Below are 24,469 nucleotides of genomic sequence, written 5' to 3'. Positions count from 1 at the left end.
TCTTCAGCATCTGTGGTTGGGGCGTATATTTGGATCACTGTGATGTTAGATGGCTTGCCCTGAATTCGAATTGAGATCATTCTATCGTTTTTTGGATTGTATCCAAGCACTGCTTTAGCCACTTTACTATTAATTATGAAGGCTACTCCATTTCTTCTGTGGTCCTCTTGTCCACAGTAGTAGATCTGGTGGTCATTTGATGTGAAGTGGCCCATTCCAGTCCATTTCAGTTCACTGACGCCCAAAATGTCTATCTTTAATCTTGACATCTCACCAATAACCACATCCAATTTGCCCTGGCTCATAGATCTTACATTCCAGGTTCCAATGGTGTGTTGATCCTTAGAACATCGGATTTGCCGTTCACCACCAGCACCGTCGGCCGCTAGCCGTCCTTTCGGCTTTGAGCTAGCTGTGTCATCACGTCTGGGGCTAGTTGAACTCATCCTCTGTTCCTCCCCAGTAGCATTTTGACCATCTTCCGACCTGGGGGTCTCATCTTCTGATGGTATACCGACATATCTCTGGTTGTACTGATCCATTTTTAATTTCACGGCAAGAATACTGGGGTGGGTTGCCATTACCTTCCCCAGGGATCGCATTTAGTCTGACCTCTCTGTCATGACCTTCCCGTCTTGGGTGGCCCTTCACAGTTTAGCTCATGGCATCATTGAGGTGCTCAAGCTCCAGCACCACGACAAGGTAATGATCCTTGCTTTTCAAACAAGATTTTAAAATGGTATATTAAAATAATATAATATTCTATACTATAAATAGTATATTACACTATACAAATATAACGTTCACTTGGCTGCCTCCTCCTCTTCCTCCTCTTCATTATTATTATTATTATTGCATCACACACTTTACTAACTTTGGTAGTTTTTTTAATGTAGCCCTCCTACATAACTGACGGATGAAGGATGGCCCTCAGTACAAAAGTGGTTACCTATGCGTGCCCTAGAGGGCAAAGAACAAAAAACTAGAACTCAAGTGTTTCTGGCACTTAGGAGTCCAATGACCCTTTTGCTGTTAAAAGCAGAGAAAGTTTTAACCCTTTCCTCCTTACTAACTCTTCTTTTGAAGTTGCCCCTACCTATCTCACTCAAATAATTCCAGCCCCTTCCCCAGTTTCCAAAGATAAATGCTATAAGAGAAATATTGCTGAAGAGAGAAGCACTATATAAATACGTTTATACTCCTGCTTAAAGTAGACCTATTGAAATTAATGGGCCTGTGATTAAACAAGTTTGAAATAGAATGAATAATAATGTGGCTTGTACAACTATACCAAAGAAGGGAGAAATGAGAGAGCCATGGCACTAATTCCTCATGAGAGCAAAGTTTTGCTTAAGATCTTTACAAAGAATAAAGCCATACATAGAGAAGACAGGCCAAATGAGCAGGCAGGTTTTAGAAAAAACAGAGGGACGTGAGATTAGAATGTTAACAAAAGATGGATAATGGAGAGAGCAAAATAATTCAAGATGGTTTACCTTTCCTTTATTGGCTGTGGCAAGGCCTTTGATTGTGTAGACTCATGCCAGAGTGAGGAATATTAAGGCTAACGGGCATGCCAGAACATTTGATTATTCTTTAAGGGCACCTTTACAATGAACAAGAAGCTCCTGAAAAACTGAATTTGGAGAAACCAAGCTGAATTTGGAGAACTGAGAAGGCTGTAAGATAAAAATGCATATTATCCCCATATTTGTTCAATTACACAGGAAATATATTATAAGATTGGCAGGCTTGGAAGAGATGACAGCTAGAATCAAAATTGGAGGTCAAAATGCTAATATTTTACATATGCAGAGAGCACCACTTTGTTAGCTGAAAGATTAGAGTAATTTCTCATGAAGGTAAAAATGGAAAGTAAAAAAAGGATTTCTTTTTTCAAGTCAATGTTTAATTATGGTTTTGGATCTGAATTGATATATACGTAAAATACAACCATAAAAGATATGTGTGATAGTATTCTGATAAGTGCATACATTAGCCCAACCCCACTGGAAATGCCATCCTGCAACTGATCCTAGATGCCAGGGAGCAGTGATTTGCTACTTCGTTTATCACCTTTGGGTTTCTGTCAGCCAAAAAATGTTGGACATAAAATTCATCTGGGTGATCATAAAGTTTCACTACTACAGGCTTAATAGCCTTAGCCAAATATCAGTATAAAACTGCACCTGAAGAACTCAGGTTTGAATCTTTTGACTTCCCTAGATTCACATGGGCAAAAGCTCAGAGACTGTGAAATCTGCCCTCTAAAACTGCCAGAGGGAGGGCACTAAACTGAGCTATGGAGAAGACCTGTGGTATTTAGAGTAGCTAAGCAACTTCAGATAAGTTGCACAGCAGTATCTTTGTTATGTTCCACTGAATTGTAGCCACCTCCTGGCAATTGTATGGACAAAAGCTCCCTTACGCAATTCTTGCAGATGCATTCTTGTCATTTCCAGCACTTTGTTGGTCCACCTCTTATACTGTTGGCCTCCCCTCCTCCTGTCCACCTTGGGCAACATTATCATCTATTCTATCACCCCACATAATGTCTCCAAAGTATTATAAGTTTTGTTTTGTGATCAGTGCTTCCAGTGAGCATTCAGGCTTGCTTTCCTCTAGTACAAAACAGTGGAAAGAGGCTAAAAGTAGTATTTTAGGCTTTCTCCTAACAGACCGACTCAACTTTGCTGACTTCCCATTGTAACTCTATGTCCTCAATCCACTGCTGAGTCGCCTTCTTAGCTTTGCTGAAATTAGATATTAACAGGTACTTAGAGGGCAGCCCATAAATATGTAGTTTATTTATAATGCCTCCCAATCATCTGAATCTAAACCTGTTGATTCTATTAGCAGGAGCAGCTCTATGGTTACCAGACTGAGCCTTAGCCAAATAATGCTACTTGCCAGGTTTTGACTTCTATTCTGGAGAGGCCAATATCTAATCTCAGTGCCACGTTGGAAACACATCTGTGGTTCTTGAAAAGTCAGTCCATATTTTTCATAAGTAGCAAAGTTAGGGAGTCAGGGTGCATTCTGCCAATGAGCTGAACAACTGTTCTTGCAGCATAGATTAGTGATAAATATTAAGATGACAAAGGTAGCATGACTTAGCTTGTTTAGTGAACTCATCATTGGTGTTAAAGATGGTAGTTTTGCTTTCTTGGGACCGAGTAAAAATAAAGACAGGTGGTTGCTGGAGATGTAAAAGAAGATATTAATTCTAGGGAAGCAGACGATGATAAACATAGACATAATCAAGAAGGATATGGATACTTCTATGACAACAGAAATCAGAATAGTTCATTCAATAGCTAAAGCTGGACAGGGGAAAGGAGCAAGAGCAAGACCTCTCTGAATTATGGATTTGGACATAATTATCCAGAGTACCACAGACTGCAAGAAGAACCAATCAATCCAGCTTGGACCAAGTAAAGACTGACTTCTTCCTTCAGGCAATAATTAGCCAGCAGAAATATACATACTTTAGGCATGTGATGCAAGCAGATGACAGGCTAGAAAAAAATATTATGCTTGGTAAGGTTGAAAGAAGAATGGAAAGACACCAGATGTAGTGAATAGGCAGGGTCAAGGAGATCATGTCCTGACATGGAATGTCCTGACAGGTCAAGATGATGGCCCTTTGTCACCAATGGTCAGGGCTGTCTTGATGGCACCTAAACTAACTGTTGTGATTCCAGACCACAGAGTGAACTACAGTACAATCAAAAAAATGCAGAGGGGAGCCAAAGGGGATTTCTTCCTAACATTTGCAAAGGATAAAAATAGTTGAGCTACTTTTTCAATAACAACTTAAAATAATCCCTTAAATAGAATGACATTATAATATGACTGGGTCTCTGCAGAGAATTGCAATATAAAATAACATGACAAACAGTTCAGTTGATTTCACTATACAGTTTTTCTGTAGCTGTTTATCCTGTTTCATGTACAAAGAATGACAAGAAAAACGACATACATTTATTGTTTCCAATTTGGTTACATAAAAAAGTAATACTATCTAATGGAGAAAATGTATTTAACTTCCAAGTGATAGTCTAAAAATTAAATTTGCATCAACTTGACTATCACATATTTTGACAACTAGCCATTATATCATGTGCCCTTTAATACAGAAGTCCTTAGTCACATAACTATGCTTTTTGTGACATTTCTATATAATGTTGGAAACTACATTTACTTTAAATTAATGTGTATCTATCATTATTGTAAATGTCTCCTATCAGGATTCTGTGAATAGAACTCTCATTTTGGAACTGCCTTAAGGCCATAAAAAGCCAGTTTTCAATGTGACACTTGTGAAAAGGAACAAAGGATAAAACTGCAATGTTTGAGTAATATCCTGACAAAAAAAGCAAGCAACTGAACTTTGGAGTCTCTCGGAAGTTGTTAATGGCTAGAGAGGAGGGGCTTCCGGTGGGGACCATGGCTGACTGAACAGCTATGTCCACAAGCTCCATGGATAGAACTAACAATGTGGCGCTTTTTTCGGATCAGGAAGGCTTTTACCTGAAGCCCAGAGCTTTTTCATGAATAAACAAAAAGCTCAGAATCATCACATTTGTCCTCAGGGACAGCATCTTGTAGCCAGAGAATTTGCGACAATCCAGTAAGAGCCACCGGGAGGCTGGGATGTCACCATTTCCAACCCGTGCTGTAGCAATGAGGGGACACAAGGTCAAGCCACCCAATTTCTAAATCACCCAATTTTATTTTTTTTTAAGTTTACATACCCCAAGAGAGGCTTTCTACAGCAAGAAGAAGCAGACTCTCTTGGTGTTTATCATTATTTCCAGATTAAATTTTTAAAAAATCTTTTTAAGTTTTGGCTTCTTTTCCCATTTAAATACTAAGGAGAACCGAGAATAAATAATTGCCTCCCTATTATTATTTTTGTATTGAATTTGAAAGATATACTATTTTCCTACATGCTGAACCTGCTGTTTTGAATCTTCAGCTTTCTGTTTTCACTTTTTTGGGGGAGTTACTTATTAGCTTGTTAGCACACTTTCTCTTGTGTCGATTTCATTCAGAAATTTTTATTAACCTATTAACTCCTATCTTCATGGGTCAAGTATCTAGGGGGTGCCATAATCTACTGCCTGAAACATGGAGGATTTCAAGGAGACTTTTTCAGAGTTCCATAGTGAGTTTAAGCAGACCTTTAAAGAAATCTTTTCAGATTTTTGCAGAACATTCAGGATATTGGGGAAGATATTATTTCTAAAGTGTGTCATCCAGCTGAGGATGTTGTGGAAGAAGATGAAGATCTTGGCAAGGATGAAGATGTTTCTATTGACAGCGAGATTGAAGCAATGCCAGGCAAAGATTACATTCTGGTGCTGAAGGGGTTAAAGCGACAGTCTGAGCTGCAAATTACAAAGGGAGTTGTTTTTCTGAGGGAAAGTTATGGGAGAGAAGAGGTTCTGTTTTGTGGGAGGCTCTTTGTTGAGAGATCTGAGGTTCTGGGGGGGGGCGTTGAGCTGTTTGATTTTTCTATGAAACAAGCCTTGTGTGTAATATGGAGATATGTAAATGTTCTAGTATATTTTAAAGCAGGGTAAAGAGTTAAGGAGCCTTGTGTGGCACAGAGTGGTAGGCGGCAGTATTGCAACCAAAACTCTTCCCACAATCCGAGTTCGATACCAGTGGAAGCTGGATTCTCAGGTAGCTGGCTCAGGTCGATTCAGCCTTCCCTCTTTCCAAGGTCGATGAAATGAGTACCCAGCTTGCTGGGGAAGGTGACTGGAGAAGGCAATGGCAAACCACCCTGCTATAGTCTGCCAAGAAAACATTGCGAAAGCAGCATCCCTCCTGAAGGGTCAGACATGACTCAGTGCTTGCACAGGGGACTTTTCACCTTACACTTCACAAAGAGTTAAGAATGTTTATTGATATTGAGGCTTGTATGATTTCATTTTGCTTAATGATTCAGATTCAGATTTATTGGATTATTTTTAAGGTTTGTTTCATTTTTAAAATTTATAAGGTCTAATAATAATTGCTTAGTTTTAGGCTTAATAGGGTTAAGATTATTGTAGTATTATTAATTATAAAAGTAGAGAACTTACATGTTTTTATAATTTGATTTTTACTATAGTGGACAGAAATATATAGAGTAGGGAAGGAAATAAATAAATATTGTTTTTTGCAGGAGGGAAGTTGATTTAGAGGTTTATATATTTCTTTTTTTTTAAATATAAGGAGTAGGAGCAATTGTAAGATTTATAGAAATAATGTGATCTTCGTTTGATACAGAGTAAGGGATTAATTATGGAAATTGTTGTATATTCTTGTTGTTGAAAGTTGGAAGTCACTTCTTTATGTAATCTCCGAAAATTCTTTTTCTTGTGTTTCACACTTTTTTAGTTTTTTTATTTTTGTAGTTTTTTGTTTCTTTGTAGTTTTTAATCTTTTTTCTAAACTTAATAAAATTCTTCTTTAAAAATGGTTGGAGAGAAGGTTCCCTCTTTGGAGTTCTGATGTAGGGTAATGGATTTTGGTGTCTTTCTGGAGTGCTCAGACTGTGTTTCTACATATTTAACTTGTATACTGGGAAATAAATTCCAATGTTATCAATGGCTGTAAGCTTCTAAAGCTGTCCTTCAGACAGAAACTAACATTCCAAAGAGAAGGAAAGGAAATCAGATGACAGACAGACAGACATATAGAAAAATAGAGATGATAGATAGATAGATAGATAGATAGATAGATAGATAGATAGATAGATAGATAGATAGATAGATGGATGGATGGATGGATGGATGGATGGATGGATGGATGGATGGATGGATGGATGGATGGATGGATGGATAATAGGACACTATAAATGTGCAGCAAGAGCGACAAGAGAACCTTGCTCACATACCACTATACTACAATGTAAATGCCATTAGTGTTTGATTGTAAATAGCAAAAAGTTCAATCACTATCACCCAATATTAGAAATTCTATAGGGTTTATATTTACATAGCTTCTCTGCCTGTTTTGCAGGGGAAAGCAATATAACCCTTGTGTCTTGTGTGCTAAACACTAGTAAACCATTTGTAAGCATTATATAAAAAAAATACAGTTATGGACATAAGGGTATCTCATACAAATGTTACAAATAAGGAATCCCTTTGCCAAATCTGAGTAAAGATAATCTTTGTAAACATGGAAAAATGTTGTAACCTGTATGTTTATGTTCGTGATACAATTTGCTGAAAGAGTCATGTTTCAAGGCTATGAAGCATTTTTCTTTTTAATAACCTCAGTAACTGATGTCCATGGCTTATTTTCCTAACTCAACAAAAGCACTCTACATACACAGCTTTATTCTTTGAAACAGACAGAAAGCCCACTTTTCCTTCCTGAGCTGTCAAAGTACAAAAGAAAATGTATAAAGTCTTGCACAGATGTAGCAAAGTACTGGATTACATCCTTTGGCAGGTGCTCAATATGCAGCCCACATAATCATATGTTAATGACTGGAGTGTGTTAATCAGCATGCATACCTGATTCCTTCTCAACCCAAGTAGGAAAGAAACCAAACCATTTATAGCATATAAATGCTGCTACTTTCAAAACACACTGAAAATATACTGCAAGGGGAATGAAAGCCTGATATCCACAGAAGCTTAAACAGCCAAAAAGTATGCTGTAACCTAGATAAAGCTGAAGGCCCATAATCAATTATTAAGTTTTAAAGAGAAACAAATCTCAGTGTCCCAGCCTTCCTCGAAGCAACAGCCTCATATTGCAAGTATTTTTTTTCCCCAAGACCTGATTTCCAGTGAAAATTCTGGGGAAAACGTTCTGAATCTGTTCAAGGTGCTCCCACTTCACATGTCATAGGCTCATGATATAAGATAACACAATTTAAGACTTGGCAAACCATGTCTTTGGAAAGGAGATTCAAAGCCATTACCTGTTGTCAAACAATCCTACCACATGGCAATTATATCATGCATCCACTCCTTGACATGCCCCATGTTCACCTGACAGTGACAGCAAACCACCACTGGTGTATTTCAACTTCAAAAGACTGCTTCTTCAGCACCTCAGAGAACCATTTTTTTTCCATTTCCCCACGCTGTATTGGCTAGCCATTGATCCCCCCTTCCCTTCCCATATGCCATCTTTTTCTTGGCATTCTGATTCAAAGAGGGATACCAGTGCCAAGTTAGCATATTAAAGTAGGAGTTGGCAGCATATAAATTTAATTAATAACAACATTTGGAAGGCTTTAGGGATTAGGACAACTTGGAATAAAAGTATATTGGTTTTGCAGTGCTAGGGACGTGCTTCTTGAATTGAATGGATTGGAGTATGGCTGAGCTCAGTGCTGCACCGCAGAACTTATAGCCCTGTTGGGTCCTACAAGGAACAATTCCAGGCAAGCTGGCACAGGACTGCAGCATTACGGAAGAATCCTATCCATGTAACCTCTGAACCAAAAGCAGTTGAAGTCAGTACATGTATTTGTTCGCAAATAAGACAGACTGTTTTCTGTAGACTCTGTACGTGAGCAATACGTGGTGGACTGCTTTTTCAGATGACTGCTTTTTCAGGGTGGTGCAATGGTTTAGGTGTTGGGCTTGGAGTGCTGAGACCCAGGTTCTAGTTCACCCTCTGCCACGGGAGCTCACTGGGAGCTTTGGGAAAGCCAGTTGCTTTCTCTCAGCCCAACCTCCCTCATGAAATTGCTGTGGTGGGGACAAACAAGAAGAGGGAGCAGTATGTATGCCACCTTGAGCTCCTGTGAAAGGAGGAATATGAATCTAATACATAAATAAAATAAAACAGGTATGTGGCTTCTATATATTATTTAGTGTTCTACTAAATAATATATAGAAGCCACATACCTGTCACATTCATGAAGTGGTCCACTGTTGCCCTACTGTCAACAACATGAATTTGGAAATTTTGTTTACTATACTGAGCACAGGTAGCTGCATCTGTTAACACACAGAAAGAACAGAAAAAGTCTCCATTATGCAATCCTATTGTGCAGATGGAAGTACTCCTTGTATCTTATCAGCTTACACCTTCATACTGTATGTTATTCTGCTGTATTAGAAATTATCACTTAATCAATATAACTTGTAGTAGTAGGGTATATATTTTCATTCTTATAAAAAAACAAACTTTAAACCTTTAAACCTAAACCTCATAGTAGCCAAGTGTATATGTACAGACATACTTATACATACATACATAGAAGAACAATGATTAACTCTCTCATTGAATTATAGTTTAAGTTTTTATATGTTGGTTAACATGCATAACCAAAAGGCAATGTATTTAGCAATTACTGACAACAGACTTGACACCTTTAAGCACAAATTTAGAAGTACACTTCAACTTCTGAACCAGCTTGTGTACATATGAGTTATTGAATTTACATTTGTGTTGCTGATTTCAAATGTTATGATTCCCTTTGAAAAAGACAAACATTGACCTGGTTCACTTGTTCCACTAAGCCATGGTTATCTCAACCATCATTCATTGGATTCATATGATTCAGGTAAGGTAAACTATAAAACATAGTTTATATATCACAGTGGCTGTAATTATACAACACATTACGCCAAAACCAAACTCAGTCACAGCCAAACAGAAGAAGATCCAGATGGATTCCTGAATGAGAATACAATAATGACTACAGGTGGAACATGATCTATCATGCTAACAATTTACGAGAAAAACTATGACAGCCACTTCTAAGCCAACCAAGTCAAATGCCCTGTAGCTTCTCAAATGCTTATCAATTTTCTTGTTTGTGTGGCTGTTAGAAAGCACAAAATGGGAGGACTGTGTCCTGTTTCACCCCCAGGAAACTAATTTTGCTCGGTGGTACACAAATTGTGCAAGACTGTCTTAAACAATATTTCTACGCTAAAGTTTTGTTTTGTTTTTTATCATGATACCATGATAATTTATTAGACAAACAGTAGGAGTCTCATCAAGGTTGATGAATAATCCAGCAAGAACAGGAACTGGGAGAGTAGATTGATCAAATTCTAACCTCCAGTTTAACTGAGCTGACCCCAACAGATTAAGGAAGAATCCAAATGAAGTCTGACTCTACTTAAATGGTCTAAAAGTGACTTTCAAGCCTCCCCAGCTTCATTAGTTATTCAGAATCCATGTAGACCCAAAGACTTAGACAATATGTTCTTTAAAAGAATAAATTTCTCTTCAAGCTTCCCTGTAAGTAAAGCTTCAGGGTTAGAAAGAAAAGGGGGAAAGGAGGAGCCATCATATTGTGAATGGCAAGTTCTAAACATAAATGATTTCATCAGGTGGTTAGGTCATTTTGTTTTAAGAGAGTGATGCTGAAGTAATATTTTACAGGATTAAGTCAGTGTTCAATGCTAACCCTTGAACAAGAAATATTTAAAAGGATATAGGAAGAGAATGGATGCATGCTGGAAAAAGTTGGACACTCAAGTATTATTTCTTCTGCCAGTATTTGCTTCCCATCATTTACCAATGTCCTACTACATTCTAACTTTAGTACTATCTGAGCAAAAAATAAGGAAGCTTATTGTCCTGACTTAAGCAAAAGACCACGCTGAGACAAAGAGATTGTCTCTAGTGTTTATTAACTGCTATAGTAGACAGAAAATCCTACCAAACTGAAGGAGCGTGGGAAACCCAGACAGATATACCCCAAAACTCAAGGCAGGTCTGCTCTGAGTTTCTTTGAAGGATAGTTCAAAGCCTCTAAACTACGCATGCGTTTTCCCCCCTGGACAGGGGCCCCTTCCTGCTCTCCATCCCTACTCATAGCACTTATAACCCTTTCTCTTTTTACTCCCTAGGTCTTTTACCTATCCTCAGGAAATTCTACCACTATGTACTTATAGTGTATGATTATTCAAAATTTCGTCTATTTGTGTACATAGAAAAAAATAGTCATTTGCTGATTTTCATTGACAGTCAAAGGAAGACAGATTTGAACACAGGCTCTGAACTGAAAAAGGGGACTCTGAATCTGAGATAAAGATACTCTTCTCCAGATCACTAAGTCTAGATCCAAACAGAATCATGTATACATGCTGCTATTATATTCTACTGTTGTTCTTGCTTTTGCCACTAATCTTCCTGCAATAAATGCTCCATACTCTTTAATTCTACTTCTAAGCACTTAGCATTTCCTGTCTTAATTCCTTACAGTGTTCTCAACTACATGAAGACAAGGGACATAATTTTTAAATAAACTAAATCTAATGACACCTTAAAGTGTACCTTTTTTTTAAAAAAATGATTTTGCTCCAAATTTTTCAGTGACAGGAGTATCAAAACTTATCAGTTTGAAAGTGCAGTGAGGAATCCCCTTATCCAATTAAGACTTTTTCCACTGTAAAACTATGAGAATGCTGATAAGATACTCAAGGGGAAGCCATTCCAGGCCTAATTTAGCAATTGTTCCATGTTGATGAATCTATTGCATGAAGAGTGAGTGCAAAAGGAATTTCCCAATGCACCTCCCATTTATTAAATCATTTTATTACATCATAGAAGTACACAGCTGGGAAATACTATAGAGGGAGAATTAAAATGAATATTTGGCTTTCAGGCATTCAAAACACACAAAGTACTCAGTGAAAAACAATTCCTGAAAGTTTGAAAACGATTTTCATCTATGCATTGGATTTAGTGATACTTATAAGTAAAATATACAGGGCATTTAATATATTATGTTACTACTGTCTTGTAAGTCAGGTAGTGCTGCCTATTCAGAATGCTGGAAATTAACTTTTTTTTTCATTTTCCTTGTTGTTGTTAAATCCTTCATAGCTGCATTAGGTTGCTTCAACTGATAAGTCATTAATTGGCCCCAATATGTAACTATTCACATGAATGATTTACTCATGTTAGTAGTGTAGCATCTCTAACACTCAGCAACAACTTCAGCAAGGACAAATCACAAACTGTCCAACAGCTCCATTTCCAGAAGCTACAGAACCTTTACAAGATCAAGAGAAATCTTGAGCAACAGAACTCATCTTGTTCTTAATATTAATGACCTCATCTGTTCAGGAACTGGCACTAGATAATGATTTCTTACCTTTAAATGATGCTACATATGGTTTAAACCCATTAAAATTGATGCATAATGCTTTAGATATTATATGAGTTCTTAATTTCATGGGAGAGGAAGATAAAATATGTTAATTAATTAATTAATTGAAGTGTCTCAAGTATTATACTTAATATTACCAGATTATTCACCTGAGCACTAATTTTTGCAAATCAGGATGAACTTTACTAATTCACAGAAGACTATGCTTTCTGGCTTTTTAAGATGCATTTTGGTTTAGTCCAAATAAAATTGATGTTAACTGCAAGTACAGACATATTACTGAGGCCATTCCCACTTTGTAGAAACAAAATGTAAGCTTTGCTTCTTTTCAGAGTATTAACTCACCTGACACTCTGATCCAATTGCCCTAAAAAACTATTCAGTACTTCAATTCTCACTTAAGTTTAGCAACTAGGGATTAGAAAGAAAAAGAAACTTTGCCCTTTAATACAAATCCACCATATTTTCACTTTACAAATCGGTATATAAATTATGCAATGCAATTCTCCAAAAATATATACCAAAATCCATATACCAGGGAAGGATATATACAAGAATGCATCTGCAGCATTACAGATTTAAAAAAAAATACAAAAAAGCACCATAAAAAAATTAATGATGTATTCAATTGCATACATATAGATACACACACCAAAAATGTATGTTAAACATATATAAAGAGAACTAGTATGAAATAGGTGCAAATACTTCTAAAAAATGATGCAAAATATACGGAAGGAATGAAGAAAGTGACATATTTTTCCATCCCTAGCAGCACAGATTCACACTGGCAGTCCTTCCTGCATATCATCATATCACATGAAAGAAAGCAAATTTTTATCAAGATGATAATATAAAGGATAGGTATCATGAATATTTGGTGAGAAAATCACCCTATGCTGCAGCTGTAAATAGACATTTTATTTATTTATTTACTTACTTACTCACTTATTCAATTTATATAGCCGCCCATCTCAGACCAATGACTCTGGGCAGCTAACAATATTTATTGTTATTGTTATTGCATATTTATTGATCTTTTAGGAATAGTTACTCCTGAAGTATACCTCCTCTATACCTCTCCATTACCACCTCCCCACAAGCTTTTGGTGTGGTTCCCACAGCCATTCCATTGCCACAATACTTTATCTTAATATGAGACATGGAGGAAATTATTAAATACATAAGGAAAAAGCCGATTATTTATTTAACGTCTTCAACCACCAATCAAAAAGAAGATTACATACTTTAAGGGCCAACTGACCTTCAAATGGAATTCTATAGTGTTTTCACTGTCTATAATTTCAGAAAGAGTACTTCCTTCTCAAGAGATGACTGAGAACCTTTTCTCCTATAGACACATTCATATTCAGCCTGAGAAAACAGCTGTATGGGCTTCACAGCTTACACTGATCCCACATCAGTCACTGTCACTATCGGCAGTGGCTGAAATATACCTCATGGTTATATTCTGCCAACTGCCATGTCAAAATCTCACATGCAACATCAAAGAATTAATGCATAAGAACACAGAAGCATAACTGTTTTTTTTCCAAAACACCACCCATCGAGTATGAACTGGTAAGAAAGGTGAGAACACTGTACACACCACTGCCTGTCTGCCAAGGGGTGATCTGAGTGAACACAAAGCTTCTTGCCCTAATCAAGGCACGCACACACACAAATTCAAGAAAGATTGAAGGGTTTTTCTCAGCTTCTCAGTCTTCTCATGGCAAAGAGTAATGCCATGAACTTAACTTGGATTCAAACAAGCTCCAGATGCACCATGATGGGATATTTATTTATTTATTTATTTATTTATTATCCTGCCTTTATTATTTTTATAAATAACTCAAGGCGGTGAACATACCTAATATTCCTTCCTCCTATTTGCCCCACAACAACAACCCTGTGAGGTGAGTTGGGCTGAGAGAGAGCGAGTGGCCCAAGGTCACCCAGCTGGCTTTCAGGTCTCAGGCAGGACTAGAACTCACAGTCTCCTGGTTTCTAGCCCGTTGCCTTAGCCACTAGACCAAACTGGCTCATATAGTTAATGACGATACCTTCGATACCATCGATCATGGCATCCTTCTGGACCAGCTTCGGGAGTTGGGGGTGGGTGGCACAGTGTTGTGCTGGTTCTCCTCCTTCCTCCGGGGTCAGTTCCAGTCAGTGTTGATAGGGGGGAAAGGTCCAGCCCACATCCCCTACTCTGTGGGGTGCCTCAAGGCTCAGTTCTCTCCCCTCTCCTATTTAACATCTACATGAGACCGTTGGGGGAGGTGATCCGACAGTTTGGGGTAAGATACCATCAATATGCTGATGATACTCAGCTTTATATCTCTACCCCAGACCACTTGAGTGATGTCGTGGATGTCGTGACCCAGTGCCTGGAGGCTGTAAGGGCCTGGATGGGGTGTAATGGGCTTCGACTCAACCCAAGCAAGACTGAGTGGCTTTGGGTTTGTGGGCCTCCTGGTGCTAAGGTTTTTCCACCTTTGGTCTTGGATGGGGTTGCACTGCCCCAGACAGACCTGGTGCGCAATCTGGGGGTCCTCATAGACTCACAGCTCCTGCTCAAAGAGCAGGTGGCAGCCGTGGCTAGGAGGGCCTTTGCACACCTTCAGGTTGTGTGCCAGCTACGCCCATTCCTAGACCGAGAGGCTTTGCTCACAGTCACTCATGCCCTCGTGACCTCCCAGCTGGACTAGTATAATGTGCTCTACATGGGGCTGCCCTTGAAGAGCATTCGGAAGCTTCAACTGGTGCAGAATGCAACTGCACGGGTAGTAAATGGTGTCACATGACACATGTAACACCACTACTACGTGAGCTGCATTGGTTGCCGGTGTGCTTCCGGGTGCAATTCAAGGTGCTGGTTGTCACCTTTAAAGCCCTTCATGGCTTGGGGCCGGGTTACCTAAGGGACCGCCTTCTCCCAGTTGTTTCTGCCCATCCAATTCAATCTAGTAGGTTGGGTATGCTGCGGGTCCTGTCTGCCAGGGAGTGTCGGTTGGCGGGAACTAGAAGGCGTGCCTTCTCTTCCATAGCACCTGCCCTCTGGAACATCCTCCCTGCAGAAATTAGGATGTCCCCGACCCTGTTGGCCTTTCGTAAGGCCGTAAAGACCTGGCTTTGTGCCCGGGCCTGGGGCCTCGAGCGTGTGGATGGTCCCATCTCTTGGCTGTATTAACATCCATGCATTGCTCACTTGGAAGCCATGTATATTTATTCTGTATTTATTTTATATTTTAACTGTTTTAATTGTAATTGTTTTAATTGTTTTACAGTTTTATTGTTGTGAGCTGCCCAGAGTCACTCGCTGAGATGGGCAGCTATGGAAATCAAACAAACAAACAATACCTAAGCTATAATGTTTTTCCATGAGGTACTGAGTGTTGACTGCAATTTACAGCTTTATATGACATGATTTTCTTTTAAAGATCAGATCTGCATTGGATCAAACATAGTCATAGCCAGTCCTGGCTTAGATGAAATTACTTCAGTATTCATGTATAGCCTACTGGATCTCCCCTCAGAGGCCAGCAATGACTTTCAACTTAGTCTCTCAAAGTTGATGCACTAGTTTCAAAAATCTGATAATGGGATGACTTGCATTTATTTCAGCTTGTTGACGGTGCGAGAGTTGATAGAAACCTTAATTTTTCCATAGAAACATAGTATATTTGAAGAAAGATTTGAGCAGCATAGAACAAAGCATCAACATGTCTTATACAATCTCCTTTTGAGTTTGCTTGTTTTCTTTAGCTGATTTTTGCTCTATCTTTTACATGAACATAAAAATGCAGTTACTTTATAAGTGATTGATCTCATTAACTCTATAAGCCTCTAACACCTGGATTCAGGGGCACATTTTTCTCTCATTACATAGTATGAGCAACTAGTTTGTGCCTTAGGGGAGCATAGCAAAATTGGGAATCCTCTCGCGAATTGTTCCACAACTATGGAGAGGGGATACACTTTACTGAAATATCATCGCATCTGCATCTTCTTGGAAGTCTGCACATTAACCAAAAGCCAGAAATCTTTTATTAAAGAGATGATGTGTCACCCTTGCACCCTTCAGTATCCATGCCAGTCCTAGCATAAGAGAAAGTCAGACACTGGGCAGAAAAGGACAAAGTGAAAGGTGAAAGGTCCCCTGTGCAAGCACCAGGTCATGCCTGGCCCTTTGAGGGGACGCCGCTTTCGCAACTTTTCTTGGCAGACTGTATTGGGGTGGTTTGCCACTGCCTTCCCCAGTCGTCACCTTCCCCAGCAAGCTGGGTACTCATTTTACCAACCTTGGAAGGATGGAAGGCTGAGTCGACCTGAGCCGGCTACCCGAGAGAGAATCCAGCTTCTGCTGGGATCGAACTCGGGTCGTGGGGAGAGTTTTCAGCTGCAATAATGCCACCTACCACCCTGTGCTACACGAGGCTTAGAAAAGGACAAGACATCAGAAAATAACTGCTGCCTTGCTGACATCACCTGATGTTACCTGATCAGAGACATAGATGAGACCTTTCTGGAGATTGCTTCGAGGGACCAAGTAAGGAGCAAGACATTTAGCTGCCTCAGTCTAGAAATCAATTCAGAGGCACTGAGCTGAAAGAAAGTCACTTCGGTGTTCAGATACTGCATGGAAAAGCAGGCAGGCAGGCAGCAGACAGAACTATGGCAAGAAGAGGCACGCCTAATTACAAATGCTTGACAGGCGGGCAGGCAACTGGAGGTCACTACCTGAAGATGCTCAGCTAACATCTAAACTGTCCTTGAGAGATAGATATGAGGTGCTAAACCAACAAAACTAACCCCATAATTACTCTATCCTCAAGAAGAGCAAGAAAAAATAAGCAGGAACCAAAAAGTGAGATTCACAGTAAAAACCTTTAAATCTCTTAAGTCCCATTAAATTCAACTGGACTTCTGGTAAATGGGTATATGATTTCACTCAATCTCATACATTTGAGAGCCTTTGAAGTGAGCAGCCCTGTAATGAAGTTAATTCCTCCAAAAAGAAATGGCTAGAAGGGAGAACAGAGAGAGGGAAAAGAAAGGAGTCTAAATTTTAAACAAGGGGAGGAGAGAAAAAACATATCCAACATGTGGTCGCTGTCAGCAATACACTTTGTGGCTACCAATTTTTTTTTAAATATACACATTATTTTTTCACTGGAAAAGCACAATAAATCCAGTTATTTAACATTGTAATTTTTGGCAAGTTTTCCAGCAAAATTTCAGTCTGCCCACCACACTACGATTACACAGAGTTGTCTTTTACTTTATGTCTATATTGACTCCATAGAAATACTGTGACCACACACTTATAAAATGAAAACCTTAAATATTTAGAGAATAAAAGAGGGTTCTTCCCACTTGCAAGTTATTATACTAATAGATAAAATAAGTGCCTGGATATGGAAAGTAAAATCTGAAGTCAAAACCAAGTTTGTAAATTTCCACATGTCTTTAAAACAGACAATATAATGTCTATGTACACTGGACATTTTCATAAGTCTCATAGTTCAAAGTGGTGCTTCTAGAACTGATTTTGTTATCCATATAAATAGTTAAATAGTATAACATTTAACTCAGAAGTCAAAATCATCTTCACCAAAAATACATATTTTGCTGTTGAATCTAGATTAGCTGTGACTATATTTTAAAGTGTTCTGCATTTTATATCACTTAAATGGGTTCAAATTATAAAAAAAAATTAGGCTAATGTTAGGAAGCATTTTCTGCTGGTACAAACTGTTCTATAGTCTATCTTGGGAGGGATGGCGTGTTCTCATTTCAGGATTTAAAGTAGAGACTATTGGAGATGGCAATCAATTCCTTCCTATCCTATGATTTTATGAACTTTTCCACTTGCAAAGCTTTTCTTATTTCTCCTTTTCCATTTACCAAATGGTTACATCTACGACAAGGAGCTTTGGCACTGTTATCTACAAGCTGTGGAATGGAATCATAGTAATTTCAAACTTAAAATCAGAAGCTCTCAAACAGTAGCAACCTAGAGAGGGGTACTACATTTTTCCACTGTTAATATAGCATGCTAATGTATGACCACCCCTGAAGGCCTTCAAGAAGTAGATCATAAGGATCATACCAAACATTATCCCGAATTTGGAGGCAAGATAACTCTGCTAACATGAAGAACAGGCACTACTTTTCTTCATGTTAGCAGAGTACAATACCTAGCTGTACAAACAGCAGTTAATTGTATCAATTAATCAACAGTGACTATGTTAAAAATTAAATCAGAAAACAGCAACATCTATGCTTAACAAAGATGTTTCCTTTTTGAGGGGAAACTAATCATGGCCTTATTTGGAAAACCTATATATTTATATCCAAGGAAAAGAACTGTTGAACTTGCTGCTTTCTTATTCATTACATTCAAACATACAACTGAGCCATGGTTTAGTATTTAAGGAATTATTGCATTCTGATACTGCTGAAAGGAGGAAATCAGAAGGTCTTGCTTTCATTTTAGATAAGCTGTAAATTGATACATTGTCCAAATTCAAAACAACAGTTCATGAAGCTGGCTTACTTTCATTAACTTTGCCCAAGGTTAACCACAAAGCATCTCAAGAAAAAAATGAGGACCATGTGAATCTGGCAGAGACTGGGATCAGAAACAGAAGCTACTATAATTTAGTATAATAGCCAAGCCAAGCCACATCACAATCTCAAAAAGTAGTGAGTTAAGCAAAAAGTTAAGCAAAGCTGCCCTAAACGATGCCTCAAAATGTGCCATCCATTCAGGACATACCATCCTATGCTGAGTTGAGATAACACTGTTCCAGTCTGAGTCTTGTTGGATTGTAGTGACTAGAGCTGGTAGCTCTTCAGAGTGAGGTTTGTTGTGCAATATGGTGTGCAGAGGCAGATGGGAAGTGACAAGCTCTTCATTGTTGCCTTCTTCCTGCTCCTGTGATGCTAAGTCCTGGGCTGTTGTTCCCTCTCCATCAGATGCAAATGGAGAGGTGGCCTGCTTGGAAGACATTCTTCTACAAAATAAGCAAAGGAAATACACAGATGCTTTTTATTAAATGGAAAGTTAAGGTTGCAAATTTAACAAATATATACTGAGGCAAAGAAATATGCAAATCACAGCCTGCTTATCACAGTGCAAAGATGACTGAGTTACAGCTTTCTGAGGGAATATCATCACAATAAAACCTTTACTTTACAGCAAACGTGTTGCTGAGGGAGGCTGAAGTTAGGTTAAGGTACTCTGGCATGGAAATAGCATTTTTCCATCTTATGTAGCACCAGACGTCCCATCTGGAACTGACAATTCACAGTTCATGGAGAAGCCTTCAAAGTTGGCAATATTTGGGGCTCCAACTGGCCCACTACAGGACCTCCCCCTCCCATCTGGTCACTGGGCTCTGTGCCTCCATGGCCATTTGTGCTGATACCACACTTACATAGCCACTTCCTTTTTCAGGGGAGGGAGAGAGGAGAATTCAGAGATGGGAATATTGACCTCATGTAAGATCAAATTCAGGATTTCCAAGTGGTCAGTATTCCCATCCATACACAGATTAAAGACTCTAGAGGCCTCTATCAATCAGCATAAAATTGGACACACAAGATCCTATCATTCATATTGCTATTTATTGGTAAGAATAACTACAGTATTTCTTACCTAAAAGGAAATTAATTGTAATATATGAGTCAGCTAATGAACATAGACAGACAGACTTTTGCTGCATCTGTAGCAGGCTATTCTGGCTATTTTTTTTAATGCTTACTTTCATTGTGGTACTTTTCTTCAAGGGTCTGGAAATCACTTTTTTTAAAAAAAGTTTTATCCATTAGAATATCAATAGTGTTTTCCAGCTCCTAGAAGGAGAGAGACAGCAATTCCAGCAGGTTTCCAAATTTGATTAAGACAGCTATAAAAATTCTTGCCATTGGTCTTACGTTGATTTTGAAAAAATAAAACAGAGGGTTTTGCGCCTCAAATGATGACAGAATCATCACAGTAACCTCCGTTCATGGAAACTCTTTTTTCTAAATACAGTATTTCCCAGCCTGTCCCCAATCCAGAGGGTATGGTAAAAATAAAAAGTCAAGATGGTGGCCATGAGAGTGTGATTGAAGCTTCACCTGTTTTTTATGTGTATTGCACATTTAAAAAGTAGAATTTCAGTAGCACCATCATGGCTGTCATCTTGATGTTTTTTACCATATTCTGTGGCCATCCCTGAGCTGGCAGTTTGGTTTCCTGTTGCTAAATGTTGGTAAATGCTGCTAGGTAGGAATGAAAAGGATAGCAGGGATTCCACCAGTAGCTGTTCTAAAACATTTCCTCATTAGTGTGTGCAAGCAGCAAAAATAATCATCCTCATTGCCAAGATGCAGTAAAGGTAGGTCATGCAGGAAGCACACTTAATACCAACCCACTTTCCGCCTGACTCAAGGATGGGTAATAGAAGGATAGGGCCAAAGGAAAGTTGTTTATAATTACTTATCATTCCAAACAATCCACACTCATTTTGACATACTGAATTCAATGTGGTTCATTTATTTATTTTTATTAAAAGTAATTCTGTGCCTCCTTTCAAAACCATTGCTATGGTAGTGTACAGCAGATCAAAAAAGCAATATATAAATGTGTAAAAGGAATAAAACATTAAAAATAAAACACATATGAGATTGACTTTAAGTGCCTGAAATAGTTTTCCCTGTATATTATTTTATTTAAAATGCTAATAAATTGGAAAATAGTCCACGAACTAACAATATCTATGTTCAGCTCTCTGCTATATCAAAAAGTTTTATTTCTAATGTTTGCCATAGAAGCCACTGAACATAATGTTAATCACCACCATTCTGCTCTCATAGCTGGCAGAGTACCCACTCCATTAAGATGTGTTGGTTTAAACCAGCTTTAAACAAGACTAAGGGCATGCTCACGGCATGATAACTTCGAGGCCTTTGTATTATCTATTTTGAAATAGAGTCTGGAAACAGATATAGTATTCAATTTCCTGTTCTGGGCCTGGATCTTTCTCCAAAATTGGAAATTATGTTAAGTCTGTCCAAATCCTGGGCATAGTTTCAGGAGTCAAAAAAAAATGGCAGCTTCTAGTAAGGTACTCCTGTTGACAAAGCCCTGGAAGAATAATGCAGAAAAGTGATATAATGCTAGGTGTATCGGACTGACTGATTTGTAACTTGAATAGTTTTTCACAATTAAACAGGGTGTTAGAATTTTTTTTCTATGTTACATTTCAAACAAAGCACAGAAAATGTGGAATACAATTAAATGAAAAGAAATATTAAAAAGCTCTGCTAATATCGCCATTATACATATAATTTTTGGTGTTAACCTTTAAAGCCTTTTCCACCAGAATAGAATCAGTATAATACTAATCAAATATAAATTATTTCAATAAAAATTGAAATGTTATGGAGATTCTAGATTTTCTAAAATCTCAAGATATATCATTTTTGCTAAAACTGTTTCAACAACTCTAGAATGAGGTCTCCACCTTAATTACTCTTTAATAATAATTGATTTCATACAATTTCCTTTAAAATGCACAAATCAGTTAACAAGGGAAACCACATGAGCATTTTCCAAATTAGCAAATCATTAACTCAGTAGTACTGTTTCTATAGACAAATAATTACTGATTAAGGAGCCTGGAAATCTGAGAGTAACAGTTAAATTTACAAATCTGACACATGCTTTCATGAATATTACAGTGAAGGAAATATCAAGTGTAAAAAAATAATAATAATTAAGTTAATTCCAATTTAAACAGTAGGCTTTAATGTAGCAGACCAAGTTTCACATAGGAATTAACAGCTAATATTAAATTTCTCACTATTAATGAGAAGACTCGGATTTAGTGTCCTACAGTGAAAAAAATAATAATAATGATTCAGCTAATATTATTACTTGTCTCTAAATAAAGGCATTATAGATTTCCTGAATAAGTCTACAATATATAAAAGTGTCAATGTATAGCAAACAAAAAAAACCCCTTATGAATAATTATAACGATGTTTAGAGTGACATCTCCACCATGAGAATTAGATACTGTATAAGTATCATCTAAGATGCTACATTAAAAGTGACTTACAGTATAAACAACTAAGAAGCTGATTCCTGAACAACACTAACTGTTGTCAGATAAGAGCACGGTCTGATTTTAATACAGGTATTGCACAGAGAAAGTGAGAATAAATATTTAGAATCAGGGTGCAAGACATAACACTTTATTTCAAAGACAATGGATGAACAGACTATACCCACGCATTATTCTGCATACTGAAATTGTGAATATATTGTCAGAGGTTTAACACAAAGGTGCCTTTAAAACAGTTCTTTGGAAGACGAGTCTATTCACTTGAGCCTTTGCAGGCATCTTCCAATTACAAACAGGACTGACTTCTTCCAGAAGGAATACATTTTGGCTGCTTTTTTCAGTCTAAATTAATCATGACACAAACCCAGAAATGAAAATGTCTCATAAGAATAATTCCAACTACAAACTGCACCAATGAATAACAGCGCACAAACCTAATTATATGCAACTGTGCAGCTGCAAAAATAGGTTAAATCTGTCTAAAGCTCTGAGATGATGTTTAAAGGCTGGTTTGTTAGGCAGTGTTTTCTTAAGAAAGGCCGGACCCTCAGTCCTAATCAGCCAATAAATTATTTCCTGCAATTATATTAAATAGAAAATTATCTTCAAATTGGGAATGTTAATTGAAAATCAAAATTCAGAGTGAAGTTTAGAAATTACATACCGAATATAATTACCCTGGAAAGACTTCACCTCAGTTTCATAGACAGGCTTCGGGTAATTCCTCAAGTGACCATTCCAGGAATAAAAAGCTATTCTGTCAAAAAACCAATACAGTGGATGTAGCCATTGTCCATTCGTCTTTCCTTCCTTCCTTCTGCCTTTTTTTAATTTGTTCATATACAGAATCCCCAATGTTCATATCACTGGAGAAGTGTTAAAGGCAAGATAAATATGTCTTATAGAACATGACATTCCTTTAACTTTAACAAGAAAATTTTTTTTTATTGCAACTGAGCTTGCTATTACCCAGGTATACTTATAGAATATATTTCCATACCCACTCTCTTTAAAAACTTACTTACAGGAAAACAAGCACTAGATCCTGAACACTATAGAACTATTTCAGTTTCTTTACTCATAACCTTCAATGTAATAAATAAAACAGCAAAAACTGCCCCATTCCATCCAGTTCAGTGATGGATTCAGACTCTAAATTCAGTGATGGATAGACAAGCGGTTGTGTTTTTACTCCATTCCCATGCATATTTACAAAAGTTATCTGAAAAATAATTACCTTAGCTTTTTACTAAAAGCACAAGTCTATTTTTGATGTGTTCTGTTTTACCTTTTTCATTTTTAAAGCACATAACATTAATGATGAAAGGTGGGATACAAAATAATAGTAGTTATTGCTACTGTGGTAAATAATAATCTAATATTGCTGTTGCTGCTATATTTATTTTAAGGGATAATTCCAATAAAAATGTTATGCTGCTGTACTTAAGATACAACAGCCCCTTCTGTAATTTAAAATACAATGAGCACAACAAACCCAGTTCTTTGGGGCTATGGATTTTCTTAAGCTCACATGGCCTCAATTATTGACCTCTAATGATGGTGTCCATGCCTAACTTGAAGAATGCATTTGCTTACGATTTGGTGTAAAAAAACAACAACCTCAAATTGATAACTACTCCTCTTGCCACACTCTCAGCAGAAACTTTTCTCCCACTCCAAGTTTAATAAAACACAGAAACAGAAATTAGAGACTGGGAAGAGTTACCCAATACTCTATGGAGGTGATTCATGCTACTTGTTTAGCAAAGCACAGCCACAAAAGCACAATCCTAAACACATTCACTTGGAATTAAGTCCTACTGAGCACAATGGGGCTTATACCCAGGAAGTGTGTATATTGGAGGGCAGCCTGACACTGCAATTAGGAAGGAGGGCTGGCATCAGAGGAGTAGGATTATGTAACCCTTATGTCTCGTACCACATTGAAAATCACACCCTAGTCTGTTTATTCCATATAATATATATATATATATATATATCCATCCTTTATATTGCCACTTTGGTGGCTGCAGTTTATAATATAATAAAACACTACAGCAAAGGTTTCAGAAATTCCATTTTTAAGTACGATTTGAAAAGGATTAGAAATTGCTAAAAAGTGTGAATACAGTTTACAACAATCTACATCTTCCCATGGCATTTCATGACATTCTGAGAAGTAATTCAGTTTTATTTATTTATTTAGCCAATCACTCATTTTCTGACACTGCTTTGACTTTATGCTACCACT

The 24,469-nt window shown here is 37.7% G+C and overlaps 1 protein-coding gene across 6 annotated transcripts in view; it reads right to left on the bottom strand.

The window, feature by feature from the left end:
* SOX6 (SRY-box transcription factor 6) overlaps positions 1-24,469 on the bottom strand; it is a 389,110-nt gene that overhangs the window by 276,480 nt on the left and 88,161 nt on the right. For all 6 annotated transcript variants that reach the window (XM_063289410.1, XM_063289408.1, XM_063289412.1 and 3 more), the window contains exon 2: positions 18,882-19,119. In XM_063289410.1, coding sequence (XP_063145480.1) covers positions 18,882-19,115 — 234 coding nt within the window. In that variant the 5' untranslated portion in view covers positions 19,116-19,119. The remainder of the gene's footprint in view (positions 1-18,881; positions 19,120-24,469) is intronic.

This window comes from Candoia aspera, chromosome 1, assembly GCF_035149785.1.
Source record: "Candoia aspera isolate rCanAsp1 chromosome 1, rCanAsp1.hap2, whole genome shotgun sequence".
Lineage (NCBI taxonomy): Eukaryota > Metazoa > Chordata > Lepidosauria > Squamata > Boidae > Candoia > Candoia aspera.
Note: the sequence above shows the minus strand (reverse complement) of the source record. Positions and strands in the feature narration are given on the sequence as shown.